At 37.6% G+C, this 21,643-nt stretch overlaps 1 protein-coding gene across 10 annotated transcripts in view; it reads left to right on the forward strand.

Moving 5' to 3' along the window:
- The window catches only part of LRRFIP1 (LRR binding FLII interacting protein 1), a 189,001-nt gene extending 167,828 nt beyond the window's left edge, over positions 1-21,173 (forward strand). For 5 of the 10 annotated variants that reach the window (XM_019553788.1, XM_019553790.1, XM_019553791.1 and 2 more), the window contains 3 exons: positions 1,068-1,160; positions 1,715-1,856; positions 4,120-7,814. In XM_019553788.1, the coding sequence (XP_019409333.1) occupies positions 1,068-1,160; positions 1,715-1,856; positions 4,120-6,407 (2,523 nt within the window). In that variant the 3' untranslated portion in view covers positions 6,408-7,814. Of the gene's footprint in view, positions 1-1,067; positions 1,161-1,714; positions 1,857-4,119; positions 7,815-12,288; positions 12,339-14,553; positions 14,672-15,224; positions 15,305-15,957; positions 16,063-18,359 lie in introns of those variants that run through there. The other 5 variants (XM_019553792.1, XM_019553794.1, XM_019553795.1 and 2 more) reach the window with 3 other exon arrangements.
- Positions 21,174-21,643: the final 470 nt, after the last annotated feature.

A 21,643-nucleotide genomic window follows, 5' to 3' on the forward strand; every position in this document is an offset into this window, starting at 1 on the left:
AGTTTGTCCCATTCCCAATCCCTCCCTCCCTCCCCACCTCTGCCCACCACAACAGACTTACTAGCTGGATGCAGCTGTGTCCAGCATGGTGAGGACTGCTGTCTGTTTAGTCTATGGTCGAATTTTCAGATCTGATTCGGCTGAATTGAATCAGGAAAGTGATTCAGATCTCCGAATCAAATTACTACCCTTCTGAATCGGCTGAATCCGAAGCAAATACTTGCTGCTTTGTACAGAAAAATGTTACTTTTTCTGCAGGTGTGAAACCGTAAATTACGTTGTGTAATTGGGGATGAGCAGTGAAAAACTCATTTCTCAGAGAGTTTGCATGGGGGAGGATATTTGCAAGTTATTTGTCCTTGATGATGTTCAGTGGTAATTTCTGATGATTTGAAATAAAATGTAGAAAAGCTAGCATTCACCACTGCTAACATAATTTCATGAATTCATTATGCTTGTTATACACAGTACTAAAATATGCACAAGAGGCATCCTAAAACTCAAAAGAAGCTGTTGAGCTGTTACTCTGTTGAGCAGCTTGTCACAATTATCCCTGTTACTTACATCTGTGATAAACTATAAGAATTCCAGGGAAGCTGTTAAGAGATGTCATGCCATCCTTTTAAAAATCTCTTTTGTATTTTGATACAGATATAATACTCAACACAAATGTGACATGGGAATAAGGATTAGGATTTACCTGATAAAACTGTAGAAACCTGGTCATAAATGAAAATCTGTCTTTAGCTGCTTTATATTATGGCTATCTATTGAAAAATTAGGGTTGGAGATTGAGAACCAAGTCTTAAGTATGATCTCATAAACTTGAAATCTTGAATTTAGCCAGACATTTTTTAAATTTGATACATCTGCATTTATAAATTTAGCTCTTTAATCAGTTAATTTTCCTTTATTTTCTCCCTGCATGTCAGCTCCATTAATTTCTGAACATCTAAAGCCTGTTCATTCTTATTATTAACCTGCTTTATATAGTCTTTACTTGTTCACTTGTTTCTTCTCCCTTCTTGTCTTCCTGCCTTCTCTGTGTTTGTGCTGTAAAAACTCAGGCGTTAGAAAGGCAGAAAGAGTTCTTTGATTCTATAAGGAGTGAGCGAGATGGCCTTAGAGTGGAAGTGGTTATGCTGAAGGAACAATTGAAGGTATGCAGTAAGAGAAGAACCTTGTTGTAAAGAAATTTTGTAATCAATGTCTCCTTGTGCCCATAGCAGAAAAGCTAGTTCCAGCGCTGTAATCCCAGCAAGAGCTGTATACTGATGTTGCTCTTATTCGTCTCAAATATTTACTTACCAGCTGTCCCTCCCATAAGACATAACTAGGAGTTTTCAGTATGCTGTTGTGCAAGTTTAAGGGCTCAGAGGTTACTTCTGTTTAAAACCTGTCATCTAAGGAATGTTTCAGATGCTAGACAACAGAGATGCATTAAAAAACAAAACAGAAAAAGCTGATCAATTCTGTTCTTGTGCTAAAATAGAAAATTGGGAGTGTATTATTCCAGAGATATTGATCTTGGAAGCAGTTTATATATTCTACCTTGCTCTGTTCTAACTGTTTTCACAATTTTTTTTTACTGAACCAGTCAGTTTTGGGAAGCTTTTGTTGATGCAGTCTTTGTTCAAAATTTTAAGGTACAAGAATGTTCTACTATTTGTATTTTTGTATACCAAACTTTCAAATATCCTTCCCTTATCCACAGAAACATGGAATAATCCCAGACTCAGAAGTAGCTACCAATGGAGAAACTTCAGATGCTTTTGATAATGAAGGACACTCAGATTCTTCCAAGATTACTCAAGGCACAACTCAGGTGCTAAACACATCTGGGAATGGGACCCTAGGTACGTGTTCACATTCTGCTCAACTTTTCCATCCATTTGATCACCTTCACCTTTTTTGCTTGGATATTGTATTTATTTTTCAGACAATTAACCAATCACGCAGCATGCTACTTGTTGAATCACTCCCTATGCATTTTTCTACTTAAGAATCATAAGCACTTGAAACATATCATGCAATTTTCTTCTATACTTACAAAAGGAGACTTTAATATACATGTCTTTATTCCCAAGCCCCGGGTAACAAAGGATAATGAAACAAATACTCACAAAGTGAGTAGAAGTATTTTTTAACATACAAGTCTTGAATCCAGAAAGACTTTAATACTTATAGTTTTTGTTTTGTTTTAAACATCGGGAACTCAGAGAAACAGGACAAGAGCATTTGAATTCCATATTTGTAAATTGAATGTAAACATTTTCTAACTAACATTTGAGAACCGTAAGTGTCTGTTGAGCAATGGTCTAGTACACTGTTGCAAAACCCACTTTCATACACTATATCTAAATTCTACATGTCCAATATTACTGTATTGTTAGCATAATGATGCAATTCACATTGTTAAAGACTAAAGATTCTTGCAAATTGTTGAGTACAGGGCAAATATATTATGTATTTCTATGTATACATAGGGAAGGAGGAATCTGATTGGCACAGATTCTGACTTTGTGATTATACAATACAGTTGCATTAATATGAACAGTAGCTGTTTACCTTTTTATTACACTCAGGAAAGAGGAGGAAATATTTAATTTTGTATTTCTAAGTTGAAGAACTGGCAAATTGCACCAGGTAGTCAACCACTCTTGAAGTGGGAATTGTTTTACTCTTGGTAGTGGGTTTGGTTTTTTCCCCTACTTGCTCCATTTGATAAAAATGGTTCTTAACAACAAAGGGTACAGACAAGAAGTGACAATTTTTGTTGCATCTGGCCACAGAAAGCAGTTTATAGTCATGACCAAACAAGTGCACAACTGCAGACAGCTTCAAAAATAGCTGATTAGATAAAAATCTGAGCCCTCACTGCATGATGGGTCAGATGAAGACATTTCAAAACAGTGTCTTCTGTAACTTCTGTCTGCCAGCTAATTGCTGTTTTGAGAATGGGAGGGGAGGAAAGAGAGTGGAGCCCCCCGCACCATGCGGGGGGAGAGGGTGCTCCCATACACCCACCCTTCAGCGCTGGCTGGGGAACCCTAGAATGAGCTCCCTCTGCTTCATCCCTCCCTCCCATTCTGAAAATAGGGACAAGCTAGAAGAAAGGAGAGGCCAGTTGCTAGGGGAAACTGGCTGCAGCCTTCTAGCCAGCAGCTAGATTCTCCTCTGCCCTGGAACCAGCAGTGAACTTCTGTTTGTTCCAGGGAGTTGTAACTCACTACTTCTTGCAAAGCATTCTCAGTTACAGTGGGGAGCAGCACTTTTGGCTGCACCTCAAAATCTAGGTAAGAGTACTTTGTAAAGTAGGTCTGGGAAACCACCTGTTTCTTTGCCAGCCTGCACTGGTCCTCTCTCCCTCCAGTATTCTGGTTCTGTGGAAGCATAAGCTAACAGCTGTAATTAAGAGCTTTGTACAATATCTCCTCCTTTTGCTCCTATGTACAAGTTGGGGTGGGGGGGACATTTCCCTTTGCATGGATGCAGTGACTATAAGGAGCACCACATACAGTTTTAACTGTTATTGGTTGTTAAATGTCCACATAGTTGGAGAATTTGCCTGCCAATCAGAATATACCTTTCATAATGTTTGTTACACATAATATCTTCGAGGGCTATAGGTATAAAATATTGTTGAGTATTAGGTAAATTACTTGGTGGCTATATTGTCAAACCATGCACTTTTGCAATTATAGAGAAGTGTCAGGGTTAAAAAAAAAAACAAGTAGAAAAATTTCTGTCCTTGTGTCATAATCTTAAATCTGCAAGTGTTACTGTTAATTGCACTGCTTGAAACAAAGTACTCTCATTTATGAAAGTTGTACTTCACAGCTTCAACTATAGCAGAATCTTTAACTTGCAAAAACACAAAGCCAACACCAGATAAAAATCTTGCTTTTGAGAGGGTGGTGGATTTCACTGATCAGAAAACTTACTAATACAATTGCCGCTTTGCCTCACGCAATTGGCAAAAACTGATCTTTTATTAACCGATTCTCTGATTCATTCTTTCTTTTGGGTTTTAAGTGTGGAGGTAAGTGCTACCTTGTTTTAAAAAGTTGAGTAATCGCCCCTGGTGTAGTCCCTTCAACTTTCTCAATGGTCTTTTAGGCAGAACCAATGAAGTGGAGATGAAAAATGAGATTTTGGAGAATGTGGGGAAAAAGGAAATCTTGCAGAATACTGAGCATGAGCAACACAAGGAGGAGTCTGAGGAGCAGGAAATTGTAAAGGAGTATACGGAGATAAACAGCTTGCATACTGATGAAAATACAGAGAGAGAGAAAGCCACTGAAGATACTGATGTCACCTCAACAGTAATATTAATGAATAGTGGACTGGAGGAACAAACTGAATGCTATAGAGAACATGTATTAGGAAATGTATCTTCCTCTGAAAATAGTGATGCAGGTAGTAGCGTAGAAATCCAGCAGCCCATTAGCAAGGAAAGTGAACATGGTAGTGACTTAAATGAGAGGTCTAATCAGAATCTGGAAATGGGTACACTGCAGAGTCAGGATATTAAGGTTTCCCAGGCAGGGTGTTGTAACTTAGAGAGGCAGGAATTTGAAGGAATTGCACAGCAGCAGAAAGAAAAACAGGAGGATTTCATAACTAGCCAAAAAGAAGGTAATGAAGAAACTCAGGAAGTTCTTGATTTTGTGGGTAGCAGCCATGCATTGGTTTCTGATCAGTCAGAACCACCTGAAATTGTAATCACAGGTTCAGCTATTGAAGGGCCATATGTGGAAGCTCAAGTTGAAAGACAGTATCAAGCAGAAGGAAGACCTAAAAATGAGGTTATGAGTGATGAAGGTGAAGAGTGCATTGACAGAACAGTTGCTAATGTAGAGGGTGGTAGAGAGGAAGAAGAAAATGAAACTGATACAGTCCAGAATCTGGAAAGCCAAGAAATAAAATCTGTAGAAGAGGAGGAAGAAGTGTCATGTGACACTGAGGTAGTGCCAGATAATGCTGCAAAGGAACAAAAAGTAGATGAAACACCAACTCCGTCACTTCTTTCAGAGAATGATCTGCTATTAGTGGGAGGAGAACAAAGTATGGTAAGTGCGGCAGAGAATGGAATGAATATGAAGCAGAGGCCAGGACAACAGGAAGTGTTAGTGGGCAAACTGGATTCAGATTCTGAAAACAAAGAGGTACAACTTGAAAGATCTGTGGGATTTATAGACTGTATTACAGAGGTAAAAGAATCTGAATCGCATAAAACCGAGCAAGACCAAGGTCCCATGAACAATGAACAACCCCAAGAAACTATTATAGACCCTAGTCACAGTGATGAAAAAATTCAAGGGGCAGAAGATACTGAAGTATGGTATGAATCTCAGGAATTTGAAGATAGTGGTACTGAACAGGTGGAGGGTAAGAACACACAGGTAGAAGTCCAAACGCTTCAATGTAGTGAAGACATAATATATGGCACAATAATAGATAATGTTTTGGAAAGTAAAATGCAAGAAGTAGCTAAACAAGAACCAGCAGCTGCACAGGAATCTCCTAAAAATATTAGTGTTATTATTGAGGTAAAAGATGGAATGGAGGAAAACGGCAAGAAGCCAGGGCCTGCAGACCAGCAGCTTGAAACATTTACCTCTGCGAGTACAAATCATGTTTTCCAGGAAGACACAAAACAATCACAGCAACATACTGAAGAAGCTGGAAGCAACATAAAAGAAATAGAAGAGCAGAATACAAGGTCAGATGAGATGTGTGAATCTATTAGGGAAGAGAAGGATAAAAAATGGGAGGGTCAGGGAAGTGAGGACAAAAATAATAGAACAGAACAGCAAAATGAGATGCAGGAAATCATTCCAGAAGCTGAGGGGGAATCAGATTGTCTCAGTAGACAGGAAGGTCAGTTAGATAAGAAGCTTAAAGTTAATGAGGTAGAGGGTCAAGAGGAAGGAGTGGAAGATGAGGGTGAAACATTCATCTTTCAATCAAATCAGGAATTAGAAACTAGTGAAAGGAAGGATGCAGAGAAAGTTGATGAACAGAAGCTGGAAGATGTTAAAGCAAAGGAAATTGTCACAGAAGCCATCAAAACAGGAGGTGGAAAGGAAGAAGCTCATCAAGGCAGTATATACAAAACAGAGAACGAAGTCTTGTTGACTGAAGACAATGCAGGTATCCAAGAAAAAGGAGAGGAATCTGAAGAATCAGATGCATCCAGATCTGAAACTGCAAAGAAAACATGTGAGGTGTCGGAGGACAAAACTAAAGTGTTAGAAACTGGTGATTCAGAAAAAACAACCAATAACCCTTTATTAGAAAAAGAGTTGGAAAGCTTGAGCACCACCAGTGTTGAAAGTAAAGAAGATATCACAGGTATTAAAAGGGGTAAGGGTAAATCTAAAGAAGATTGTATAATATCATGAGTTCATAATCTAGGAACTCAAATAAATTACCTGCTCTTGGATCAGTTCCAGTACAAAATAATGCACCGTGCACAGTAATTCAGACTTTAGGAATGATGATGTTTTTGGTTTGTGGTCGTTTCCTCATCATAATGTCAGTTCATATATGCGAATTCCATCCAATTTACTGTCGTATATCACCACCAGATATCGTATACTCAGATTTTGTTTTTTAATTTCTCTCAGGTTTCACGTTTATCACCAAATAAGCATCATAAATAAACTTTTCAGACCAACTTGTTAAAATAAATGTAAGGCTGATATCTTCCAAAAAATAGCAATTGTTCTTACTTTCTAGACTAGTTTTAAACAAGCTATAGGTCTTGAATGCAAAGGCAACAGTACAATTAAAAGTTGCTTTGCTGAACATAAAGCACTATAAGGTATGCAGCACCATAGATATAGTTACCACATTTGTTTGTAAATGCTTCAGTTCAGGAACCAACTATCATTGCTAATGCAAAAAGTATAATTTCACTGTGTGTTATTTTAATATGGGCACATTCCAAAGTATAGCATATAGTTTATAAGATGAACTGCCAAAATGTATTAGTTTATACACTTTGAAAGAGCAATATACAGTTTAAGAATTTAAAGCATAAATGTCTCCAGAGTTGTTAGTCTCCTGAAAGGAGTAAGTATGTATATGCTTACTTAGTCTAGGCACTTTGCACCAGAATCAGCCTTTGACCCCATGTTTTAACAGGGGCATTCTTATCTTTTTCTAGGGAAGTTTTCTCAGTACACACTGTGATGTGTGTTCATACTTTCTGTCAAGTACATTTAGTTAATTAGTTATATTATGATACTATTTTCCTACAAGAAAGTTTAAATTGTATTTCCTTATTGCATATTTTTGCAAAATACTATTCTGAAAGAATGTTTTCTTGTCTCTGGAAGTACTATTTCCTTCTTTCTTGCCAGAATGAAGGAATTTTGAATGTCTTAATCCTCTTGAATGTCTTAATTTTTATTGAAAAGTATCACACCAAAGATAACTGCTGTTGCTCCTTGTGTATTATCCCCTATATACCAAGCACTGAGTCTTGTGAAAAATAATGTTGCTTTTGATTTGATACTGTAAATATAAACAATTGAGATATTACCAATTCTTCCATATATTTCTTATGTGAATATTTTAAACCAGCTGAAAGGAAATGTGTTTTTTGCATTAGAACATTATTTTACACTTGCTTATAAGTAATGAAAATCAAAAGGGAATCTGAATTAAAGTTTTTGCAGGTCATAAAATATTTCTTGTATTGCTGTTACAAACTTAATAACTTACAGATATGTTGAAATTTTTCGTATGTCTATCACAAATGTACTGAGCTGTATATAATTGAAATAAACATATTTTATACTTTATTATGCTTGTCCAGAACACTACTTACAAACCTGTGTAAATATGGATCTCATTTGATACTGTTCTAAAAGTCAGTTTTGTTACAGGCGTTGCACAAAAATAACTTCATCTGCTTTTTATACATCTTAATACCTTGAAATATTAATGTACCTTTTTTCTTACTGATAGACCTGTCTCCATGCTCTTCACGTGTGTTAGAATTGATATGATTTCATTCTGCTAAGAAATATTAGCATTCTTAAATATGAAGGCCCATATGATGTTGCATGAATCTAATTTTTAAACCTTTTTCCAGAGCTGCTTTCTTGACACTAACAGCAGGTTCCACACAATGTCTGTGAAAATATGCGATCATAAAAACTTGGAACAAATATGTCAATATTAGGATATAACCATAAGAATATTAACTGGGCATGCTGTAGATCTTAAAAGTACCCCTTACTGTATTATTATACCCTTTAACTAGGATAAAAATTGTTCCTTGCCTGACTCTCCAATGTAATGTTGCACAAATAAATATGGTTTCCATATTTGTCCATAATTTAAGAAGGATGTTATGGTTGGAAGTAGAGTTTATACTTGGACTACTGACACATACCAGCACTACTTCTTCACTCTCTCCTTAGAACTTGTGTAGAACTCAATGAACTGTTCAGAACATTTAGTACAGGGCCAGGGAACATTCAGTAGCTTCGTCATATTGTTTTGTTCCATATTTAGGTCTTCTTTACTTTTGAGATTTGTTGCAGCTTCAGCTGTTATTATCCAGACATCAGTGTAGCTTGGTTTATGCTGTTACATCTATCGAACACCCATGGCTGAGTCCTTTGGGCATCTGATTAGGTGCATTTCCCCTCATTTTGTATGCTGTCTTGGGTTATGTGCTCAGAATGAGTGGGGTTCCATGCAGGCAAATCAAATTAAAGAACTAGGTTGTTAACGGAAAAAAATGTTAATTACTTATCTTCCAGATTTTTAGAGAAATAGTACAACTTTTGCTGGTTACTACTTAAATACAGAAACAATGTGTCAACATCAAATGTTTGTAATACATAATACAGTTTGGAAAGTATGCACCTGAATATAAGCTTCTTTGGCATGATACCTCTGAAGTCTATAGCTAGTATATAATACAAAGATCTAGGTTAAATCATCATCATTTTGAGCAAAGTGACAAACCGATGTTTATTTGGAATTTTCATCAGTATTGGATTCTAAACTAGAACCGTGAAATTAACTGAGATAAAACCCAGGGCTCTGCCCTTTGCTTCCTTTATCCATTCTCTGCTTGTGCAATTTTAACGCTACTGCTTAGTTTTATGTCCTCCTTGAACACTGTTTTAAAAAAATAAGACAGAGCAGCACAGAGTGGTGTTCATTAGGTCAAAGAAGATGCTTTTAGCTCTGGAGAGTTAATTCCGGATAGCAGCTGTAACCAACAATAATCTGATGATGCAGGTTTTTCATTCAGCAAAAGCAAGACTGAGACATCTTTCAGTAACTGCAAGAATTCATGGCACAAAATCAATGACAACAGTGTAGCTCATATGTCAAGCATATATTTATTTGTTTCATGAGGCTTTTAAGGGTTCAGAGCTAGCCTTTGGACACCTCCAAAAACAGTGACCAAATAGTTCAGGACCTAGTAGTAGGAAAGATATTTTCAAATTCTATATAACAAATTCTCATCACTCTTCTTTCCAACACTCGTCTTGAAAATGAGGGCCTGATTATTTGCCTAAAAATACAGTAGAATTTGGTACAAGTTGTGACTCAGGTTTTTGGTCTGGTGGAATATCATCTTTTCCAATTCCACAATGCAATAGATAATAAAAATGATATGGCAGAAGCACCAACTGGGCTCTGCTTTCCTTGGGTGACCAAGTTTGGGAAGAGACTGTACTCTAAGGATTGTCTGCTACACTCATAGAAAAGGCTTAGCTGAACCTGTGAGTCATTTCTCTTGCCTTTCCTCCCTTCTCACACCAGGACTTCCATAGTTAATTAGGATAGGAAGGAATATGTTCTTTGTGGGGAAGCTGGGGTTCTAGGGAGAAGAGGTGAGGCCAAAATTTGTTTTGTGAACGCACATACCAGCCTTAACTGATCTGTAATAGTGGGGGCAGATGAATAATTGTAGCACAGGGCGAAGGCTTACTGAGCACTTATCAGCTGATCTGGTATACCTGTTTTATCTATCCACTCCTATCCTGTAGGAAGATAAGTTAAATCACCATAATTTACCTTTGAATTAAACAGGAATTTAATTATTGTAGTTCAACTTCTTATCATGGGATACAACAGACAAATAGGTAGAGTGGCTTCAGGTGGACCATGGTAAGTCTCGCCCATCCCCACCCTTTTAAAGTACTATTATAGTTTCATCTGTTAACATTCTTAGTTAACAATGAGCTTCCATTCTGGACACTGGGAATATATTTATAGATGAAGGACATATTTTGTGATAGTGTGCTAGTGTATCTTTGTTTACATACTTAATTTAGTTTCCAGAAATAAATGGACTGTTTGGTGCTCAGGTTTCTTCTATGAGTTTGTGCTAGCTTCCCGTTTAACTACAAATTTTGTCCTACAGTAGGCCTCATTCTTCTCTCCTCTCTTTAGCAGCTTGTTTTCTTGGTAATCTTCTGACCTTGGACACCTGGCCCCAGCTCAAGCTATGAACCTTTGTATCTCCTTTCACCATTTATGATCCTTTAACAACTTCTTATTGTTAACCTTGGTTTTGTTTCTTTTCCTTTTGTTAGCCATGTTCCTCTTCTCAAATCATCTTAGTATTTACATGTGATTTTTTTCTTATTTTGCAGGAATTTCTGCAACTGTTTTAAATTTAATGTTTTCTAAGTTGTGTTTTTCCCATGAGATTTTATGAAATTGGCTTTTCATATTGATGCCTTGGTACTGTAACAATGGGTATACTGAAAATTCTCAAGAATTGGATAGGGCATGGGGAAATTCAAAATGATCAATGCTTTGATAAAGTGACTTATTATGCTGCCGAATATTCAAATCACTTGAAAAGTGTACTGTTGCATTGCATCAGACATCACAAGTAAAGGTGTAATTTCACACTTTAGAATTACTTCTGTAAGAGAAATCATATGCGTACAGAGTGAGGAGGTCTCACTTTATCATGAATTTGTATTAGACTGCCATATTCGTGGCTTCCATTGAAGTTGATGTTTTCTCCACATGCTACACATTGGTATCAGATAAAGTTATTTCTTGTGATAAGAATAGTATGTTAACATGGAAAAGGTAATTTATTGTTCTGTGGCAAGTATAATATTTAAAAGAAAATAAACTAACCAGTTTTCATAGTTCAAGGGATAAAAAATATGGTGTTAGTCTCAAAACAGAATATATTTCTAAAGATGTAATTAGTGATTTATGCAAGTTCAGTTTTGCTTTTGCAAGTGACATTTTTTGAAGGACCCTTTTTTCCTAGGGGACTTTCACATTTTAGTAGTTAAGCAATTCCAATAGGTCACAAACTGGAGTTTCATTAAGTGACTAGCTGAGTGCTCAGCATCAGTAGATTTGGCTCTTCATAGATGGCTGCAGGTTAAGGAAGCCAAAGTTAATATATGTGTTCTGCTCTAACACAAAACATTGAACAACTAGAAAGGAATATATCTAGTCAAATCTGACCCTCTCAAGGGAATGATTTTGATTTTTGTGCTTCAGTGTATCTTTTTCATTTATAAAGTGCATAAAGCATTACAGGACCTACTAAAAATGTATGCATTTCTCTTTGCTTTGCTCATATTTCAACTTCCTCTCCTCCACATTTTTTTAAAATTTGTTGTGAGCTATTTTACTTGTGTGAGCTTGTGTGATGATTCATATTGCTTCTAAGGTCAGATCAAGCCCAGGAAGTTGCATAACCCAACAGCCTCCCAGTTTACATTCATCCTGGAGTACTGATCGTCTGAGGGACTATGTGGAGACAGCTCTTTACCAGACACTTCTTAATGAAACAAAAGAGTTGCCTGTTTAATGTATAATAACCATAACGGAAAAAATGTAACTAAGCTGTTTAGTTAGCAAAGTAATAGTTAAGATTTTTAAAATGTTAAGAATGTGACCTAATTATGATTGCAGTTATTCATAATTTCTCTTCCTAATGTTGTTAAACTGTAAAGATTTGTGAGATTTTTTGTGTTGCAGTTATGTTTGACCCTAGAGTTCTTGCATGCTAACCTAAAGTAGAAGATTAGCCTCTTTGCATGCAGCTGGGTGCTGCTACTGAAGTGACAAGCATGCTCTGTGAGAATGACATAACTTCCCTTGGCTGAAACCCCCTCCCAGTCCTGTCTGTGACCTCATTTCCTGTGGTACGTGCATAACTACCTTCATCATTACTTCACTAACCTTAACAATTCTTTCTTTGATTAAATGCACTGAAATGTGTAACTCAGCTAAATCAGCATTGAAGTCTCCTTTTTTCTCTTTCAGATGTTAGACTGAAAAAGCTCCTTGATGAACGAGAATCCTTAGTAGAACAGGTAATTAATATTTCAGTATTGCTGTATGTCTGCTAATTCTATATGATGAGATTAAGGGAAGGTTCAGCAGACAAAAATACTTGAAATTTAAAGAGCACAGCAGATCATGTCAATCAAACAACACCTGGTTTTGTTTCCTCTTTTCAAATTCTGTGATCCAAACTGATTCCATTCCATAGGAGCTGGACTTAGCTTTGTATGTTCATGTGAGAGTACAAGGCAGATTGCTACCAGCAACAACTGAAGGAAAAGTAGCAAGCTGAGACTATAGAAATAGCACAAGAATTCTAAAGAGAAGACTTTTCTCCAAGTGTATAGAATTATCCCAGAAAACTGTATCTCCGATTTCTTCTAGTCTCCTTGAATTACTCCCCTGTTGACCATCATGGGATTCTTCCACACAGGCCAGGCTTTGACCTGCAGTCCATCTTCTTGTGGTAACCATGATTCCTCACCTGGCTGACTTAGGCGTGGCCCTGCAATTTTGGTCCTTTCTGGGGCAGTAACGCTGTTAACCACTCAAAAGCCTTGGAGCAAAGCATTGGTTTGGTGGAACAAGACATTTTCATAGAACAAGAAATTTAAATATGAAATAAATGATTTCCCTGATTATCCACCTGCCTTTAAGGCTTACTGTGCTCTGGATTTGCATGAAGGTCCTCTTCCTTAGGCTGTCTTGGCACTGTTCTTCCATGTGGCAGCAGTTTTCCATGGAGACAGGTTGACAGTTGAGGACTTCCATCCTATGAAGAGCCTTTTAATTGCTTGCAGTCCTGACTTCTAAGCATTTAGTTTTCCCAAACTTCAGTTTCTAGCCTGGAGAATAAGGCATGATATTGCCATGAGCATGTATCCTTACAGTCATCTCTGTTGTATTGACTTCCTACTTGTTCTCCCAGGGAATCTATTAAATTAAATTGGGTATCAAATGTATAGCCCATAGGGTTCCTGAAGTGGCCAGAAATTTGAGGGTGGGGCTTGGAGGGGCATGACCCACCATGGAATTCCAGTTATGGATGTGAGAGGGCAATTTTAGGGGGAAGTAGCTCTGAACAAATGAAAGGAAACTGTATAAGTGAAGTCCTTTGCAAAAACATCTTTTTTTATATAGTAGGTTGAGCACTTAATTCCTTGGAGCTATTTCTACACCAAGAATTTTTAGCTGTACTTTCACCACTGATTTACCCCTGGAAGTCCATCCTAGAGTAGGCCATTTGCAGGTATTTTTGTCACCACATTGTGTAGACCTGTTCAGACTAGAGGTGGGATAACAGGTGACCTACAGTAACATGTCCATATGTGTTAACATAGTTAAGTGTTCTCAGTTTAGCGAAAGCTACTGTGCAGAAGGGCAAGATAGGAGTAATGAAGTATTACTAATTGGATCTAACTTTTTATAAAGGTACAACATTTACATGGAATGCTAATTTATCTAAAAGCAGCCTTTGGTAAAAAAACAAAACCTACTTTGAATTTGAGAGAGATGGAAGGATTATTTGTCCAGAGAGGATTTTTTAAAAATCTATATACTTGTACCTAATGCTGAAACTCTTTTCTCCTTTTGAAGTCTCAAGTTCTAAGAATCCCTGCAACTTCATGTAATAGCCATGCAAGCTATAAACTTATGTTACCAACAAAACCCTTCTCCTCAGAAATGATTAGTTTTAGTCTTTAACCTAACAGTTCATTTTCTAAATAATTTGCCAGATTAAATTGTGATATAAGGGGACATATAGCATACTAGTGCTCAACCTTTTGGCCATGTGGGCTGGATGAGTGGTAAGGGATCAGATGCGGGCTAGATTTCACAGACAGTGCCAGTGTGCAGGGTCAGTCTGTGGGGGCAGTCTGGCACAGGACTCCTCACATATCTGAAATGGCAGCATTAACTGCCACAACTCTCAAAGCTACAAGAATTAACACTGCCACTGCTTCCCTACTGCCAAATTTCCAGACCCAAAGGCAGCTTTGCAGGGTGGATTTAGCCTACAGGCTGGAGGTCGATCACTACTGATTTAGACAACTATTTTATTGTCAATTAATATTAAAGGACAGACTTTAATTATGGACATTCTTTCCAGTCAACAATACTTGGTCTCCGTACCAACCCACTGTTTTAATGTATTTGTTCTCTAACATCCAGCAATTTAGTAATAGGCTGATTTGATTCACACTCTGAGATACTGAAAGTAACAAACTATTTTGGGGATTTCAGATTAGAAAACTAAAAGGACAACTGGAAGAGAAGCAGAAGAATGGCAAGATGGAGACTATTCATTCTGAAAATGAAGTCCTTGAGAATGGGACGGATATGCACATGATTGATCTCCAAAGTAAACTCCATTTCCATTTGAAGAATAAACTGTTGTGTACTAAATGTAATATAGCTATAAAGTGTAATTGCACAGGTACAATGAATGTGTCTCTAAATGAAAATGAATTTTTAATTCTGAGATAACCTACAAGTGAGAGACTGCCTTGTCTGTCTACTTGTTCAGTTTATTCTTGTTAGTTTGAGAATTCTCTCAGTATAACAAAGAGTTAAATACACTTCTACAGTAGGTGAGGGATGGCCTTTTAGTATTTCAATTTCTGTTCTCAAGACTGCATGAACTCAGGTAGGTCTGGACATGGATTTTTATTTCATACTTTACCAGTTCTGTTGTGAGAATGCTCAGAGGGGGTCACTGTAAAGCTTAAACCTGCCAGTTGGGAACTGTTAAGGGAACTTTTACCAAGATATTTAGTGCTAATACATGAAGCGTGAACCAGGTACCTACCAGCCCAGCCCATCACAGTTATGTCAGGATGATGTGGTTTATCTAGAACCTGGCCCAGGTTTGATCCTGCATTTCTGGTAATAAATTTTAATTATTTTCTTTTTAGGAGATGCCAACAGGCAGATCAGTGACCTCAAATTTAAACTAGCAAAGTCTGAACAAGAGATAACGGCACTGGAGCAGAATGTAAGTTCTTGAATGGAGAAAAGGTAAACAGATAAATATGGTTACATGATAAACTAAATAGTTTTCCACGGTTCCTTTTGAAGTCAATCTTGTCAGGGTTTCAGAGCAATGTCTTTGTTGTATAGACCAGAAATACTTCCATTTAATTACAGAAAATATTCCATAAATCTGAATGAACAGCTCAAAACAATAGTAAATGTTAAAGGCAAATATGTTGTGGAACTATTTGGCAAATAAGTGCATTTACTTCAAAATTTTTGGTTATAAGCTAGAGTGGGGTTCTTGGGTGACTGAAGACATATAGGCTAGAAAATATGAAGCATTTTGGCACTGCTACTTATTACCCTTATCCTTAGTAAGTTACCAGCACTGTTCTTGAATGATGAAATAATGGCCCAATTTAGTCCTCTTCTATAGAAAAAATTGTTCGTAGTTACTTTCAGCATTGGCAGGTTATTGGTATCTCTCTAAATATACCTTGGAGCATTTTCATTGGCACAGTTTTTCTCAAAACATGTCCTTTAATTTAGTAAGAGAAAAACAGAGATTCCCAGCTTCTCAATTATCTCTAAATGGCAAAGACAAGACAGAGAAGTAAAAGTTACTTTATCTTGTATGCTGTTCTTACTGATAAACTTTGCTGTTAAATATAGGTAATACGGTTGGAGGGTCAAGTAACTCGATACAAAACTGCTGCTGAAAATGCTGAAAAAATAGAAGATGAACTGAAAGCTGAAAAACGCAAACTCCAAAGAGAGGTACTTTATGGTTAGAATATTGTAGTAGACTGTCAGATTCCATTTGTATGGAAAGGGAAGCAGATACCTATTTCTGAACGCATTTTTACAACCACAACCACCATTGTTGATTATTGCAGAGTAATAAAAGATGCTTTTGTTTTATTTGTGTTGTTCATGCTGAAGAATTTGGCCTAAATCTTAGCACTTAAATTTAGTTAATGATGATGCATCTTTGACACATCACAATAGTACGCTTCTTCCTGAACAGTACTCTAATGCAAAGCACCTCTACTTTGTATTGGGATTGGTGCCACTGGCCATTCTGTTGTTCATGTTCTGTGGTCTTGTCGTTCGTTACAGTTTTAGTTCATTGACAGTATACAAATGGTCAGTGTTGCATGTCACTTGTAGCTGTCAGATTTGAATGTTCATTTGTTCAGCATTTGTAAAGCCAAGTAATCAGTTTAATTTTTTATTTACTTGCTTTCATCTTTCTGTGAGATGTAAATGAGAAATTACAAGAAAGCTGGCAATATTGTCTTTAGGCTATCTGAGGATGCATGTTACTACCTAACTACAGTGCTGTACGAGACACTTACCTTGAATGAAGAATCTAAGGATGCCTGTAAATGTGTGGGGCGCCTGCTCCGACATGCTGTAATTAGAGAAGACTCAGTTAATTGAGTCTGCTGGAGCATGTTAATTAGCACACTTCAGCAATCTCAGCGTCTCATGTATTCAGCATTCCTGTGCTTCAAAATGGCTGCCATTCCCAAGAGCCGCTCTAATTAAAGCACCCCCTCCTGCCCTTGGAGCATGTGTAACGACACCCTAAGTTTTCAACACTTTCAAACTCGGACACCTAAAGTTAACCAAACTGATTCAAACTGCAACTGTTGTAGCAGTCGTCTTGCTCATTGATCATCGTTCCCCTGAATAGTCCCTCCCTTGGCTCCAATTCATGATAGTCTTGCATTTCTTTTGTCACTGGCTTCAAAGTTCTCTCTAACTGCCTCTCTTTACATAAGCTGCCTACTCAAGCTTCATGTTGCCCATGCCACCCCTACAATTCACCATTATTCTCAGGTTGGTTTGTCCATTTGTCAGCTTCTCTCACCATTGCTTCCATGCCTTCAGGGTCACTTGAGATTAATACAGACTCCCTGGCCATGTCCACACGTTTGGTTTCCCGGGGACAACTAGCAGTAGCACGCCTTGCACCACCGTCATTTGTCCCTGGGAAACGCCTATGCATCTTGGTGCACAGCAAGTTACCCTGGGGGCAATGGGGGAGGCTGAGGCCAGCACTGGGCCTTACCTAGTATCCCCAGATACCAACTGCCTGGGCCTCAAACTCCTGAGGGCAAGTAGCCCTGGCCTGCTCGCCAAGCCAGGTTTTATACTGCTGGGGCCAGTAACTGTGCTGGCCTCAGCCTTTAGCTCCCCCTGGCTGCAGATCTGGGAGGAGCTGGGCAGGGTCAGTTTTCCTCAGGTGGCACAACTTGCCCATACCAAAGTGTATGTTCAGGCACGTGTGCTGAGACATAGTTCTCCTGCATGTGTAGACGCCTCCCCTGAGGCCGGAGAGAGAGTTGAACTTGAGTCTGCCACCTCCTGAGACTAATACTACTTAGTTATTGTATAAAATTTGGCTGTACAACTGAGCACCTCCTCCTCTGACCGCATCAAAAGAAACGATTGACCTCTCCTCAATTTTTAATAGAAACCAGAGAAAGATTCCAGACCATGAATTCTGGGTGAAGTACCCAGAGAGTGGTGAGATTTAAGACATGCCCTTTTCTTCAGTATGTCTGATTAAGTGGCAGCCTGTTTGGCTGTGGGTTCTAACTCTTCCTATGAAGTACATCAGGAGTTCAGGCTCCTAACTAACTCAGACCTGTGAATTCCACTCCAAGGGCTGGAAACGTAAGAGTTTGGCACTGTGATGTTAATCATCATATCTAAGTCCTTCTGTGGCTGTAGCCCTGAGCACCCCCTTCAGTTGGTGTCAGATGTTCTCCATGATTCTGAGATTCACACAGTTTACATGGCTCTCTAACTTAGAGCACCCAAGTTTCCAAAAATATCACTGTTGTATCTTACTGCTGGAATACTCTGAGGGTCGTTAAAGCACTGGGGCAGGCAATTCTATAATTTTATAGGAACTTGTTGAAAATCCCTGTACATCTTAGGTTGCTGTAATATGCAAGCATAAATAGAACAGTGCTGGTAGATCTTTAGCATCGCCTTATCTTTGCAACAGGGAAAGCATTTCAGAATTTACTAATGGCTTTTCTTTTCCTTCCCTCTTTCAGCTTCGCTCTGCATTGGATAAAACTGAAGAGCTTGAAGTGAGCAATGGCCATTTAGTAAAACGTCTGGAGAAGATGAAGGCTAATCGGAGCGCTTTACTTTCTCAGCAATAATTGCCAGCTTTCAGAAACTACTACTTGACAAAATGAGAACAACATTGCAGATGCTTCTGGTTTTGCTGTTTGGGATGCTTTGTACTATGCCTTCTGAGAACAAAAAAACCCCAAACACATGCACTCATTTGCTGTGTGCCACCAAATTGTGGTTCTCTCTACGCCGATTCAAACCTGCTGCACTATAGGAGTAGCCAATCCAAATGGCTGTGCCTATTGATGCCCTTCCATGCAGTACTTTTGGTACGTTTGCAGTACAGTACTGTATACCAGTTAACAAGCACAGTTGGCATCATGTAAGTTCTCCATCTTGAAAGGCACAGCAGCCATTAATTGCCATTTAAAATGGTGTTCAAAATATACATTTAAACTTGGACTTGAAGTTTCTGTGTCTTGCTGAAAATTAGAAAAATTACTGTAACTTTTGGACTTCCTCTCATGGCAGTAGCTGCAATTTAGTGACTACAATAGTATATGTATAGTACGCTCTTCATTTACAAATCACTGTGGAACCACAAGCCATTACAAAGCAAAACTCCTTCAGTGGAAATCATGGAAGAAGGTGGTCTTGGAAGCAAAAGTGACCTTAAATGACTTTGCCAATAAACAAAGGAGTTTGGAGGGATTTTTGCACCAGTTCAATCATAAAACTATTTTATTTCAGGGTAAATAGGCAATAGCTTCACTGAATTACAGCTTTTATTTGTATTATTTAATCCCTGTATGCGGAATTGAAGTCAACTACTTTTAAAGGATGTAATGTTGCATAAATAAAGCAAAGAAAGGCCACATTTTAAAAAATGGTGGATTTTGCATTTGCATCACTCACTTCACTACAGTTGTCAGAGCAAATGGTATTAATTTAAAAAATGTGCGATGGGTTTTCTACATCAGAAAGCATCTACCAGTACATGAACTGTTAAACTATATGTGTCTGTATGCGTCTAATTTTTGATAAGTAGCCGAGAAGTAAAGAAGCACTTTAGAATACATTGCTGTATATGTTTTTCTACAAATACAGTAGTAGCAAAACTGTCCTCTTTTGGTCCTTAAAAGTTTTCCACTTCCTCATAAAAAAAAAAAAAAAAAAAGCAGCAGCACTCTAACCATTAAAATACTACAGGCAGCTTACAGCTAGCATAACAGATCTGCTCTATCGGAAAGGACTTGGAACATTTGGTTCAAAAGAGAATAGCAGTTATCTGACAAATAAAGCTCAACCCAAGAAAAAATCCTTAATGCATAAAGAACAAAGATGATTGTACGAAGCACTTCAGAATTTTGCTCTAAGATTAGTTCCCTGTTACACAAATATTTTTTCAGGAACGCTGACTGTTCCAGACCTCCCTATACTTCTGCTCACCATCCACTAAGCCAAACAGATTATTTCTTCTTAACTTGCTCTTTGTTTTTCTGGTCCATGCACTATTCTTCTTTCTCCCTCCAGATTTAGCTTAGAATATAGGCCATTGCTGTGTTGTCCACTCAGCCTATATTACCAGTCTGTTTTTGGAGCATCTTCATAAAAAGTACAAACCAAAAATATTAACTGAATGCATTTCTGTAACCGGGATAGATAAAGAACACTCCCTCCTATCTTATCTGGATACATTCAGAGATAGATGGTTCATGGTGGGGAAGGAGTGTTAAATTCATGTTCTGGGAGAAGGATTGGGGTGCAGAAGCTTCTGTGGTCTGGAGAAATAAATTCTCATCCATCAGGTGTAGTGCTATTTAGAAGTAAACATCTACCCAAGTCCTTGATTTTTATGGGGAGAATGTTCTGATGCAGAGACAGGTTTCTTGCCAAATACCTCAAATGAGAAGTGGAAACAATTTACAACTTTCTATGGCTTGCTTGTAAAATTTCTGGTGTGCAAAACCTTTAGCTCCGACAAGATCCAATGAAATTTCAGTACACATGCCAGAATATCATGTTAGCAGAAAAAATAGGTTTTATGACTGCTGCTTGGCATCCTTTTTTATTTGTAATAGCAGTGGAAAATATCATTCCACGATACAAATCAGAAGAAACAAACTGGCAACAATAAGTGTTGGTCCAAAAAATTAAAAAGAATACTTCATTCATCAGAAAGTGATGTGATTTTTTTTTAGTTTCCATCTTTCGTCCATATGCAGTAGTATCTTATCACAGAAAAAATCAAACTGAGATATTTCAACCCAGATATAGTTATTCCTCTAGAAATCTTTCCATGTGTAATACAGTAGCTGAATACGAAACTGTTTTTCCCAACTTTTAATATGACTTAGCTTTAGTTATAAGTAAAAAGGAAGAAAAAATATTGCAAGCTATGTTTTAAATTGTCCTGTGAAGAATGTACAGTAACAGGGCTGTGAATGGTAACAACAGCCAAGACTCCAGTCCTTCAGTTGGTTCCACACTGAGGTGGCTCTGCACCTGCCGGCAGTCAGTCCTGTTGACTTGCTCTGGTTCTGTGTGGATGCTAGTCTCACTATGTGTGTAGCTTATTAAGGGATCAGGATGAGTGTTCCAATAACTGTATTTAAAATGGCTATCATCTGATTTATTTTTAATGTTTAGTAATAATTTTATTGTTTAAAATATGGAATGTTACCCCAAACGGTTTTTAAAAAATAATTTCCTTTATTAGGAAAAACAAGCACATCTGAATTGATATGGAAATGCATAAAAACTCACTAATAAAAATGTTACTTATTTGGGCAATTTCTATGGAGTGGTTTATCATGATAAATGGCTATTTTGGAAAAGGGGTTATATGGGAAACAACAGACTTTAAATGAGAGCATTTGAAATAAGCCATGTTTCATTCTTAATATAATTGCTGACAAAAAAAATAAAGTAACAGTGATGATGTTCTCATTCAAACTGTAAGATGTACAATTATTAACAGCATCTGTAAATACAAATATAAAATTAGCATAATGCTAGCTTTCCTACAAAAGACTGGGAAATCAATGTTTATTTTCATTTAAATGTATTTAATTTATAGAAAGAAGCCTTCATATCTGGCTTGAATAGATCTGAAGGTGTCAGCCTAGTCTTCTAGACTAGACAGGTTTGTTCGCTGTTACAGTTTGGCATTTGGCTAACAAAGTTTGGAGAGAAACTCAAAACTAAAATAGCCTTAATGCTGGAAGTTGAATTGCAACAGTAGTGTGGTATACTCTCC

Source organism: Crocodylus porosus, unplaced genomic scaffold, assembly GCF_001723895.1.
Source record: "Crocodylus porosus isolate Cpor-Errol unplaced genomic scaffold, CroPor_comp1, whole genome shotgun sequence".
Lineage (NCBI taxonomy): Eukaryota > Metazoa > Chordata > Crocodylia > Crocodylidae > Crocodylus > Crocodylus porosus.